Raw genomic sequence first — 13,268 nt, forward strand, 5'->3', positions numbered from 1 at the left:
ATGGGAGACCACGGAATCAAATGGGGAGGAAAAAGTCTCCTGGACCTGGATTATGCTGATGACTTAAGCATCCTAGAAGAAAGTTTGAGCAAAATGAATGAAATTTTAGAGGTTTTGCCAGTTCAGTGTGCTAGTATTGGTTTGAAAATTAATGTTAAGAAGACTAAGTCACTAAAGCTAAGAATAAGGGAAGAAGAAAACGTGACGTTGAGTAATGAAAAGATTGATCAGGTGGGCAGCTTCACTTACCTTGGTAGTATTATTAGTAAAGATGGTGGGAGCAGTGAAGATGATAAAAATAGAATAGCCAGGGCTCAGGGTGTTTTTTCACAGTTAAAAAAAAAGTCTGGAAGAATAGGAAGATTAGTCTACAAACCAAGGTTAGACTATTAGAAGCTATAGTGATGACAGTGGTCAAATATGGCTCTGAAGCTTGGGCGCTCCAAAAAGCGGAGGACGATTTGCTCGATGTTTTCCAGAGACATAGCTGAAGGATTGTTCTGGGTACCCGGCTGACTGACCGTATTTCAAACAATAGGCTATACGAAAAATGTGGTTCAATACAGCTTTTTAGGTCTATAATGAAAGAAAGGTTGAGGTAGTTAGAGCATGTTGTGCGGATGAAGGATGACAGATTGCCGAATATTGTTCTTTTCGGCCAACCATCTAGGGCTAAACGGAAAGCATGTCGTCCCCGTCTGGGGTGGGAGGACTTCATAAAGAAAGATTTAAAGGACATGGGAAATTCGTGGGTGGGTGTAAAAAGGGAGGCTTTGAATAGATTGGGATGGAGGAGGAGCGTGCGTAGCTGTGTTGGCCTCAGGCGGCTTGGTGCTGCGATGAGTTGTTAGTAGTAGTAGTAGTAATATCTCAGTAAGCTCCTTAAAATCATTAGGTACATTTGACAAATTTTGACTGGACGAAATTCTCGCACCAAACAAAATTAAGCGAAATTTTCTGCTGACTTTTTTTTACGGGGATTAGCTCCTCCCTTCCTCCACATTTCTGTTGGGACGGTCGATGCCGTAGGGTTGTAGAATTAGGAGACTGGGTTGATTATGCAGGAGTTCATAGGACCAGAAAATTTCGATGACTTGCAATACTAATGTTATCTTACGCACACTATGCTACCGATAGCTGACATTTTTTTTCAGGTCACAAAAGGCAAGCGCGAGAAGGCTTCTTAAACCTGCTAAAGAAACAAACGAGCCTTCACCCTTTATATGAATTTGGTATTTTCATGCTCAAAGTCATTCGAGCAATTAGAGTATATATACTAGCAGTCTAGGGGCACCTTGAGGTATTTAAAGTGCTGCTCAGACTCAAAATTCAAAATAATGGCAAACCTTCAAGTACTGGTTCAACCTCTAGGCCGCTTTTGGGAAGTCTAACAAATTCAAACCCCTTTTAACGAGCCCATTTCCGCCCACTTTTTTTTAAATAGAATTTATAACATTTTCCCACGCATAAATACAATTTTTAAATTGTAGATATTCGTGATTTCTGGACATCAATAAGGTTGTGTCATTTTCATTTCGATAAATAAATTAAATAACGCATCATTTAGTTAGATTATAATTGACATTTCTTGTTGCAGTGCTCTCTCATTAAATAAAGCTTGGGTGATGTTTATTAACGGCTCTTTTTATAGCTTGAAGTTTTGGAAATAATTAAATATTTGAATGTTAGGCGTCGTTATAACGGTGTTCACGCAGCTACAAACCCCACGAAAACAAATTCTCACGTAACTCAATCCTTACGCAATCAAGTACTGGCACCCAAACCTTTGAGCAACTCTCCCCCCCCCCTAATATAACCTGTTTCACCCGATTTTGATCAGCCCATACATAAATTTTGGCCATTTGTATCAAATTCCTACAGTTTAATCCTCCTCAAAAATCTACCACCACACAAAGGAGTTCCTTACAATAACGCCATTTTCTGAAATCATTTTTTTGGTCGGAAATCAATTTTCAGCGGTAATTGGCGAAGAAACTATTCAAGTGAGAAACTTGAAATTTTGTAGAGATGGTCTCGAAACAATCAGGATGGAGATGTGCTATTCAAATTTGAAAAATTATCTCTAAAAAAAAATAAATAATAAATAAAAATTTTCTGATTCGAACCCTTTGATTGCCCGTCAGGGCGGTGAAACCTGGAATCCGATTCTATTTTCATTTCATAACCTGGAATTTGAGTTCGAATTACTGGATTTTGTGGTGCAGCCACCAGAAAATAACAAGATCCTATTTGTGAGAGTTAAAGGCTTAAGATATCGGGTGAAGTCAAGTCAGTTTGTTCCGGGGATTTTGGTGGGCTAAAGAAGTGTGCACAGGGATTTTATGCTACCTTAAGAGCCAGCGGAACCAGTGTTTTGACCAGTTGTAAAGTAAAGATAATAAGAAAGGCACTTGGCCTGCTTTGTCTGTTTTGATTTTTCTTTTCTATAAAAAGAGAAGTTACTATTGGAAACTGTTTGTATATTATTGGAGTTAAGTTACGGATTAATTTTGCATGTCGTTGACTTATTCGGGGTGGAATTACATTGGATGAGCTATAGAGGGCGTTGTGTTATAGAAAATTTATGTTACTAAATGGATGAACCATGTCCAGGTTAAGTCGTACGTTAATTATGCAAGTTAGTTGTGAGGACTCAGATCCGGGCGATAGCTGACTTCAATGGGATTCAGATCTGGAGTTAGGTTGGCTAGGAGTGGATTAATGGAAGCTGGGTTTTAAGAGCATAGAAATCTATTGGGACTCATCCTGCTATACAAAATTAAATTCTTTTAAGAATTTGGACCATAAGAAAGTATTGTTTAATTTGTTGATTCCTTTGCTGGGTCGGCAGCTCCATTTAGGATGGAACATTTGTGTCAATTTAAGATTTATAGAATTCACAATTTAAATGATACGGAGAAAACTCGATATTTTCAGCTATACACCATTATTGAAATACCTATCAAAGCCAATCCAAGCCCCTTGTTCTGCTTCAAATATTGTCATTATACGTCAGTAAAGAATATGCATTTTTTCTTGAATTTCCATTCTATGGGTGTAGCTAGAACAACAAATTTACTAGAATTAACTAGGACATTCGAATTTAATGGTTAAAAAATATTTTTCTTAGTATCAACAATGTTTAGGGGGGGGGTCTATATCTCCTACTTCTGCCTCATTACGTCTAGACTTCACATTTTTTTTTATAGAAATAAATAATTACTCTTATTACATTGACATTGTGTCAAGTTTTTTTTTTTTTTTTTAAAATTTTACAACTTATTGCATTACTAGGAGCCCTGTCTCTACCTCGATGGTCTTCAAGAACAACAAATAGTGCCACATCAACCCCACGCAATTCAGTTTCAATTGAAGATCAATCAAGGGCGACGAAAACGTTGGAGCAGAGTTTAATGACGACTTGTGTTGGTTCAGTTAATGAACTAACTGATCTGCTAATGCGAGTCGTTCATCATCACCATAAAATGGGATCTACTAGTCAAAAATTTTGTCCAACCTGGGTACCTTCTTCTGTTCATACATTGTTCTACTTCATGAGATGCTCTCAGGTTAGTATTTCAATGTGACAACCCCTAAATTAACGTTTTGTCGTAGTTACCTTATGCATCATAAAGTTTAATTTCCCTTTGGATAGCGCTTGTTCACTGGTATATTTATATTTTTGTTACCTTGAAGCATCACTTTTGCATTGACTTGGTGTGCAAAGAGCAACTTGTACTTTTTTTTTATTTCACAGTCTTTATTTTTTGCGATTTGATTCAAGATTTGTTATTTAATGCACAGAATAAACAGCAATAATGCTTAAATAGAGCCTAAAGAAAGCTCCAATCGCTACCTATTAGCTTATCAAAGGGGCTACCTATTAAATTATCAAACAAATTTTATCAACCGCCAAAAGACATGAATAAAATGAAGACAAAGAAACAAAGACAAAAAAAAAAACAAAACAACTGTAACAACTTAGCGCAGGAGAGAGACAGAGGAACAAATAAAGATGCTCCAATGTGGCAAAGTTACAAAATTATGCCACAGAGAATTAAATAATTTAAGACGACACTCTGTTGATTTGCCTTTAAAAGAGAGCGGCAATTCACGTTTTTAAATATAGAGTTTACTTTAAACGTTTTTGCTATAAAGGGGTTTAAGATATCATTGAAATCCAAGCTCTCTCGCAGTTATCCAAAAAGAGTTCACACGTTCTAAATGAGCCCAGAAGTGAATGAGTGAGAGGGGGCCCTCAAAAATACGTGAATCGTAACGATTATTTGCTGGAGACTGAATATTATAATGCCCAAGTAATAGCTGCAATGAATGATAGCTGATTTGCATAGTTTAAAAAGGAAAACTATATTTGATACATCTTTGGGACGTAGTGATGTCTCATTTTTTTTTTCTTCGCCAATTGTGGGGGAAACATCATCGAAAGATGTTTAAGAGCTCATTTGAAAGGAAAGTACTATATCTACGTGCTTTTTGTAAGTAAAAAAAAAAAAATTTCAAAAATAAAATGACATTTTGTATATCTTCATATACAAGACGTAACTATTAAAAGAGCTTCTTAGCCTGATTTTTGCCGTCTCCCTCGACTCGCTTGGGTTTTCGGCTATTGCTTGTTTGTAATCATGACGCCACATTTCCAACTTTTTGGTTTTGCTTAATTTGTTTTTATTTTATATTTTTTTAACGCATGGCCTTTGTCAATTCTCATAGTTCCAAAATTATTCTACACATATTTTTTGTTTCTACCTTGAATGGTTTAGTTGCAAAACAGATAAAAAAAGATTGACAGACCGATAATTTCTTTTTATATTTAGATCAATTGGGTATATTGAATTTCATATGAAGTTATTTATTTTGTTTGCAGTAAAATACTAATGACACTCGCCTTTTGAGGGGCTTGAGGTGTACCAATACCATTCGTGGCCCGAGCCTTATTTTCCTCACTGTTTTGCTTCATTTCAATTCTTTCCTTTTAAATTTATAAAAAAATAAAGTAGAGCTTTCTATTTAACTTTCTATTTAAGCAATTTGTTTAGGCATCTGTAAACTCGCCTTTTGCGAGTTTGAGCTTTTAAAGTTACCCTAAAAAGATATCAGCATTAAAAAATTTGCATAAGTTTATGAAAGAGGAAAACACCCAAAAAAGGAGAATGACGCCGTTGAACATGGCTTTATTAGCTTCAGCACGTTCAAGAACCCTATACCAGAGGTTTCAAGTTCTTGTATGCAGAGACACCAAATTCTGCACTTTTTCCGAGAAGGTTTGGTACAGATGCATGTCAATTTGATTTTTTTTTTTTTTTTCATTTGAGGGTTCAGTACCTGGACAGTGTGAAGTTAGAAAACAATTCTTACTTCATGATATGCAGAATAATTGTAGCTGACACATTTTGCATGCAGAACCGATATACTTTACCCTTCCCCTTCCTACTGTGTAAATATATAGCCCACACCTGTCATTTGTCCTTGTGGCTATGAAATTGGTTTCCTCAGATCTTACATTCAGATCAAAATTCTTTGGTGTGTTCTGAATAATTAACAAGTGCTGCATTTTGGCCTAGAACCATAAAAATTACTATATATAGCCTACCAAATTCAGATGGTGCTACATCCCCTTCATATATAAGACAATTTACTGGTTCTCTGTAAGTTTTGTGTTACACTTTGCATTTATTTGATTTTTGTTTATATATTTAATAATACATCGAACTTAGGATTAAGGTTTTTGATAATAAAGACACTTCTCATGTTTAATATTACTGTGAACTTTTGTTCAGTTTTTTATTTCCCAAAACACCACTTTCTCCTCCCAAAAATTTATTTATACCACTCCTAAGTTTAATAGGCATTATTATGCTAAGTGAATTGGTTGCTACCCTAATCATGTTGCTAGTGCCTCTATGATTGCTGTATTCACTCGTTTCACTTTCCTTTTAAGAGACTTAATTAAAGTTTTCCCAAAATCCCTAAGAACTTCCTCTTTATGCAAATTATATTCAGAATTTTATAATTTTTAGCATCATACCTCTGACTTTACATCCACCAAATATTGCAAATTCTATTAGTACCAACAGGCAACAACCTTATTGCTGTTAAATGGCTTTAGCATCATTTTCCTTCATGTTAAAGAAAGTTTCCTTCCTTCCAAATTATCAAAAATTTGCTAACTTCTAGATATTCTTAAAGAGTGCTTTAGCAAAAACACGCAAAAATCTTAATAGGATCTTTCATAATACAAAACCCAAGAAGCCACGCAGCTAAGTAACTTAAAAATATGCAAAAACCAACATTAATTTATCACATATTCTTGCCATTTAGAAAAAGAAGTACAATCTACTTCGTTTTTCGTTTGGTCAATATACTAATAAATACATAAATGTTGCGGTAAGTTTAGTTCCTTTAAGATAAAATTACCGTAAATGCTACCAAATTTGGAGTTTCCTCTTATTGCAAATGGATTTACAGTACCATTCTAATAGTACACTTCCCAACCAAATTCTTATTAGACCGTTGGTTCCTTTTATGCAAATTCGTACTTTTGTGTGTGGTCCTTTTGCAAATTATGGCTCAAAAGAATTTGGCTGGACTAAATTTCTATGGTTTGTTTCAGGAATTACGTCAACAGTTATGGATTTATAGTAAATGTTGTTTAATTTTTTTTACTTTTACGTTGGTAAAAGTTTTTCAGTCGCCTGATTTTTTGTGTTGTCTGCTAAGTGTGCTATATGTTTTCACAGATAGGTTGATGCAATAAATATAAAATTCTATTTGACTAATCACAATGAGAACAAATATATGTCAGGGAAATACCAAGCGAAAAGCGTAGACTACGAATATGTTGAGGACAAGAAAATTCAAACTTTTGAACAGCTATTAGAAAAATTTAAGTTTGTCGCTTTCTATCAAACGTAATAAAGCAAAGAGTTGACATTTTGCTTTGGTTTTAATACATTTTTGAGTATTTTTTTTCTTTCTTTATTTAAAAAAAGTTTGCTGCAAAAAAAAAAATTAACTGTTGACCAGGTTTGCCTGTAAAGACGCATCTTCAAGGCTAAACTACGAATTTAGCACGGAATTAAGAAGATTATCTCTTTAAGACCATTTCTTAGTAGTTGATCTCTTAAGCTTAAAAATAAATCAATTAAAAAGGAAAAATGGTGATCACGAATTGCTAAATTTAAAATTTAAATGTGCATGAAAACAAGCCAGAACATATCCTTGTTGCGACCACATTCTTAAACAAATTCCAGAGCTTTCACTAACAGCTTAAGCTGGCTTTTCTAACTCTGTATTACATGGAAAACTACAATTTTTTTAACCTCTTATTTAATGTCTCAATATAGTCTTGTCATATGCATTCAATAATAAATCTGCAATTTAAGTCATACCTTTTTAAGCGTGTCATGTTAGCTACGGATATTATCCTAATAAATACCCAGCATGACTACCTTGTAATGTTTAAGTTAGCCTATCGACACTCCATTCTGAAATTTATCGGTTCGTCAGAGAAAACGATTTTGATTTAGAAAAGTAAGCGTATATGTCATGTCAGAGACATAAGTGATATATTAATCTATTCTTACTTAGTAAAAGCTATGAATTAATGATAATGTTTTTTGGCTTGGTTTTTATTACCTTACACGGGCTTACTATTTGCAAGAATTACGGTGAAAGCAATTGTGTTAGACAAAATTGTAAATTATTAGTGCCGACTATTTCTTGACAGGCATGCGAATAAATATCATGGTAATACCTATCATAGTGTAGAGTTATTTTCACTTAAGTATATTTGATGAAACCCCGTTTTTGTGAGGGATAAGCGGGATGAAAAATATACTAAAAATATAATAATAACAAATATAGAATATTTAGTGAGCTCAAAATGTTGTTTTGTTTCTCTCTCAATTTCTTACCTTGCCATTCTATTCAATCACTTAAGTAATTTCATGTTCACGGTAGATTTTAAGATATTTTATCATTATTTCAGCGATTAAAAGTAAATGACATACTTATTTTCGTAAAAATATATTTTTAATCCTTATAATCCTGAGAAAACTTAGGCATTAAGTCACGTTATCCCTTGAGTTTTCATTAAAAGTTGTGTGCAATGTATGAAAACCCTAGAGAAGGATTCCCCAGACTTAGCAATCTATAAAAGGGTTGATAGAAATACTGCACATTTCTCGTATTTGACACCCTTTACCACCATACATATTTTTAGTCGAGAGAAAAAAGGAGAGAGATAGAGAGGGAAAGAGAGAGAGAGGCTCTTCACCTCCTCTGTCATTTACTTACTCTATTTTCCATTACAGCTCGAACATGCAGAGCATGCACAAAGAGCTCCAGTTCAAGAGCTCGTCTATGAACGACCTTATATCGTCTTGCCACCACTGGCTGAGTGGGTGCGAGTTGCTCATGCGCATGCAGAGCACCGGTATTCGTTGGTTGTGGATAAGGATGATGTTTGTCAATCAGCTAGACTTTTATTACCAGGAGTGGACTGCCCCACAAGGATATGTGGGTAAGCTACTAATTAATCGTATGTTAATCTCTTTTTTTTTCTCGAAAGAGTAGGCATCAAGCAGTTCATGGTAACGAAATGTAAGTAAGGAGGTACTCGGCCCAATAGTAACCGAAACTCTAAAAAAAGGAGTTTCGATTACAATTAATATATCAAAAGAATTGAAGTTTTCTTCTGATTCCAAATATATAAAATTCATTAAGTTTAATGTTACCCATCGAAAATTACGAAACTGAGACAATTTGGCTGGTTTTCAAAAAAAGAAACACCCCCAACAAGTCGAGAGACCAGAATAAAAACCACACCATTAGTCTTAGCATGTCAGAGAACCATAATTTAGTGTTTTCAAGCTTCTATCTATAAAAGTGTGGTATTTTGTTTTTTTTTTTGCCTGAAAGATCACGGTTTATTGTTGATTGGCTGTAAGTTATGAATTTGCCCGTTGTTTAGATATAGTATTTGTTACTGGGAAATATACACCCCTTTTTTTTTGGGGGGGGGGTAAATTTTCCGCTGGTGGTATTTTCCACGAAGAGAATTTTCCATGAAGATAAAAATTTGCGGGGGGGGGGGGGGAGGATTTCTTAGGGTAAATTACCGAGAGTGGATTTCATATGAAAAATTAAACATGGGACAAATTTTCCGGAGTTCATATACGAAATTCTTTTTGTTTGTGTTATCTTCTCTTTGGCGACTCAGTTTTATTTATGGAAATATCCAGGGGGAATTGTCCGAGGGAAATGTTCTGCAGAAAGGGTATTTTCTAGGGGGATGTTTCAGTGGGGGGGGAGAGTATTTTCTGCCGAGATGATTCACTATTGTGGAATTTTCCACAGGATCCATTGGGGGGGGGGGGGGATTGTGGCGAAATTTTTCCACGGAGGAGGTATTGCCGGCAGGATTTTAAAACGAAATTAAATAAAAAAAAAGTTTTTTCAACTGAAAATAAGTACCAACATCAAAACTTATAACGAAAACAAATTATTCTGTAGGGGAGGGGCTGACCCCTCCTCAATCCCTCACTTCTTCCGCTACGCTTTTACTTTTTGTCCCAATTCTTAAAGAATGACTCATGAGACACAAAGGCCATTTAATTGGAACAAGACGCTATCTTGAAGTATTATCTTATTTTCAGTTGAAAAAAAAACGTGTTTCTTTTTATTATTTAATTTTCATACAATCAATTTCGAGCTTTCGCTGTCAGAGATTAAAAAGAGAAAAGAAGAGTACGTGCATTAAAAATGTAGGAGTCAAATCCTTGTAGTCTATGGACATAATATTTTACTGAGCTGCCGGTGCGTGCGTTTGTTTCAAGCCAAAGCTAACTTTTTTCTCTACAATGAAAGTCTCTTTATTTGTTTGTGTAAAGAAGTTTTAAATAATATTTCTTTCTACATTTTGTAGCAATGACGAAGCTCTTTGTCCAAGAAAACCCATTGATGAACATGACTGCGCTAGGAAGTACAAAGTTGACTTAGCCTTCAAAATGATTGGTTCAGGCCGGATTGATTTGGTTCCTCATGCTCTACAACTTTTGCCTCCTTCTAAGGTACGTGCATCATTTTGTTTATTTTTAACTTCAGTCCAACTTTTAAACGCTAGTTTTCCATGAAAAATTTTATTCTTTTTTCCCTTAAAACACCCAAAAATTAAAAGGGGCTTGCAAAAATTCTAGCCAGACGTCCCAAACTGAAACTCAGTGATCCTAAACATAGATAGATCTTTAATAATGTTTGACTATAGTAAATTAGACTTTACAATAGGAAGTTGAGAATAAAAGCTCATGAGCATGGTGACAAACTGTAAGTAACGAGTGACTTCTACTAATATTAACCAAACCATAAAAAAAATTTGGTAATAACATATATATCCAGTGAAATGAATTTTTTGGCGATTTGAAATTTGTAAGATAAAATTTAATAAAGTTTACATAAAATATAACAAGATTCATAAGGTTTAGAGCTATCCATCAAAAGCTACAAGTCTGACTAAATTTGCATAATTAGAAAACGGCGGAAACACCCCCAAAAAGAGGAGTTAGTAATAGTTACCCCGTTCATTTCTGTATATTATAGTGACCTATTGCAGAGGTTTCAAGACTTTATTTGCAAAAAAGTAAAATCTTAATTCAAGAAGGATGACCAAGGATATTCGTTTATCTGTTGTTGTATTTTTTTTCCCAGGGATGATCGTATCGAGCCAGTGGTCCTTGAATATAAGGATTAAGCTCTTAAACAAACATTAAAAGCTCTAGTGCCCTTTTTGAGTAGTAAAAGAGGCTGAGCCGCAGCAAAGTGGTGTTTTTTTTACTGTTTTGAGCCAAAAATAACAATTTTCACTTGAAGATTACCTAAATGCTACCAAGTGAAAATTCTAAGATTGCCAGTTGACAGAGAATTATCAAAAAGCTATAAATTCAGCTTCCCAGCTTCAGAGGCCATAATGCAAAAAATCTTGGCCACGGCCCAGGCGGTGCATAAGTATTGTGATGCCCTTTTTGGTCCTTATATTTGGGCGAAACAGTTTTGGTTCCAATTTTTATTCTTTTGATTTGGGGTTACCTGGGTCAATATACTTACGGATGTAAGTTCAATATCGATCAGAGGCTTTTTTATGGCCGTAACAAGCATTGGATGCCCCTTTGTCCCATGGCACGAAAACTGGAAGGTTCAAGCCGAACGGACAGCCATGACTAACCATGACTGCCTTTTTCTGCTAAAACTTAACTTTGAATAATGTAAATTTTCATTCTTTAGATCCTTTTCCCCCTAAGGCTGCCAGGGTCAAGTCCTCTCTTTGGACATATCTATTGAATGCATTTGGTCCAGAGACTTAAGGAAGCAAGTTTTAAACCGATCAGAGAAGAACAGTTTTTTGGCACATGACAACTTCTTCTCCCTCACCCACTAAAACGTATCCATGAACTATAAGCAATGTGCATAGTTTAAGGCCCTTTTCCCTAACGCTGTTTATTTAATCTCGTTCTCGGAGACGTATTTACTAGACCTTCAGGCTTTTCTACCAAATGGCAATGTCAAAATATTGGTCTGATGGCTTGGGGTGTCCCGAAGCAAAATAAGATCCAAAAAGGAGTTTGGGTGCCCTTCAATCACTTTTGGCCCTTAAAAGATGCACTAGAACTTTCCTATCCAATGAGTCCCCTCTCAAGCTTTTACGACGAGCATATTTTTTTATCTTGTTCATGTATTATCTATATCATCTTTTTCAGATAAATACCGTAAATGATTATGGAATGACAGCCTTAATGTTGGCAGCGGTTAGAGGGGATGAGTCTCTGGCTAAAATTCTCATTGATGCTGGTGCATCCTTAAACGCTGAAACACCTGTTTACCAGATAGCTAATCATAATATTACACCTGAAACCTTTTACTGGACAGCGCTTACTTACTCTTCCATTAACGGTCATGTTGGCATTGCTCGAATGCTCCTGGATAGAGGTGCACATCAAGAAGGAGGAGCCAAAGTAGGAGAAGATAGATGTACAGAAACACCTCTACAGGTTAGTTTTCTTTCTTTTCAAACTCGGTATCAAAATATAGATACGCAACGAATAAAGAGCTGATATTTGTTAGCAAGAATTTGGTCTAATTCAAAGGACATAATCAAGGGTTATTTGCTGAATTTACTACGTGTTGCAAGCATCTCAAATTTTGATGTCCGAACACTGGGAATATTGCGCCCAGACGACATTTTGGACACCCTACCCCCCACTCCCCCTAAAAGTTCAAACCCATATACACCTGTGTATATTACTGTCACGAATATTAACTCAACACATCATAAAGCTTCATCAGGCAAACACAGCTGCGCATACTACTTGTCAACACCGCTCTCTTCCAAGCTTTACTATTTGCTCTATTCTGTGAAGTTCCCACCTTCCTTAAATGTTCTCGTTGCCTCTTCCATCCCATTTGAGGAAGTGTTGCTTTTCATTTAGCCCTCGCTGCATTGACAAAAAATACACATTTTTGTAATCTGCATCCTTTATCCTTAAAACATATCCTAAATAGAAACATCAATGGGCATTTTGTTGGGGGGGGGGGCTGCTTTAAGGAATGGCTCGATATTTTTACTTAATGAAAATGATCTTTCAGTTAAAATAAGTGAAGTCGCAGCAAAATCGCTACGAAATAAGAAAAACTGCAATAAATTCAAGATCATAGTCTTGTGATATCGGTCTTTAGTAACTGGCCCAACTCATTGTCGCTAGATGTACCCTCCCCCCACCCATTATGGGAAACATTTAGACTTAATTGTACCGATTTTTATTTGATAATAAATATAGTGAGCGGGATTAATTCATAAGAGTGCTTCTGGTTTGATACACCGTTGCTCAAATGAATAACTAAAACCATCCTTGGAGAATTTCTCTGGGAAACATCTAGCATACCTACTTCAACCTTCGTTGATGTTACATAAACTATCTGTATAATCTGTTACATTTTGATATATCTATTACTGATAATAGTGTTTTCTATTTAGAAAATTATTGACACATACGAGGTATTTTCGAACAAATCCTATTTTGGCAGTCCTTTCTTGAAAAAAAAACTTCCAAAGCTATAATAATTAGGCTTTACAGGGATTGTCAAAAAACTATAATGATTCGAAATACAAACTGTGTGGTAAAGACTATATTTGAGATGAAGGAAGCAATTTCTTTAATTATATTTAAACATGTATGTTTAACATGTATATTAAAACA

At 35.3% G+C, this 13,268-nt stretch overlaps 1 protein-coding gene across 4 annotated transcripts in view; it reads left to right on the forward strand.

Moving 5' to 3' along the window:
* LOC148952171 (ankyrin repeat and BTB/POZ domain-containing protein 2) overlaps positions 1–13,268 on the forward strand; it is a 321,201-nt gene that overhangs the window by 290,770 nt on the left and 17,163 nt on the right. For all 4 annotated transcript variants that reach the window (XM_089089639.1, XM_089089641.1, XM_089089640.1 and 1 more), the window contains 4 exons: positions 3,295–3,569; positions 8,334–8,542; positions 9,947–10,091; positions 11,772–12,062. In XM_089089639.1, coding sequence (XP_088945765.1) covers positions 3,295–3,569; positions 8,334–8,542; positions 9,947–10,091; positions 11,772–12,062 — 920 coding nt within the window. The remainder of the gene's footprint in view (positions 1–3,294; positions 3,570–8,333; positions 8,543–9,946; positions 10,092–11,771; positions 12,063–13,268) is intronic.

This window comes from Artemia sp. Qi Xiang Cuo, chromosome 5, assembly GCF_049724085.1.
Source record: "Artemia sp. Qi Xiang Cuo chromosome 5, ASM4972408v1, whole genome shotgun sequence".
Classification (NCBI taxonomy): domain Eukaryota; kingdom Metazoa; phylum Arthropoda; class Branchiopoda; order Anostraca; family Artemiidae; genus Artemia; species Artemia sp. Qi Xiang Cuo.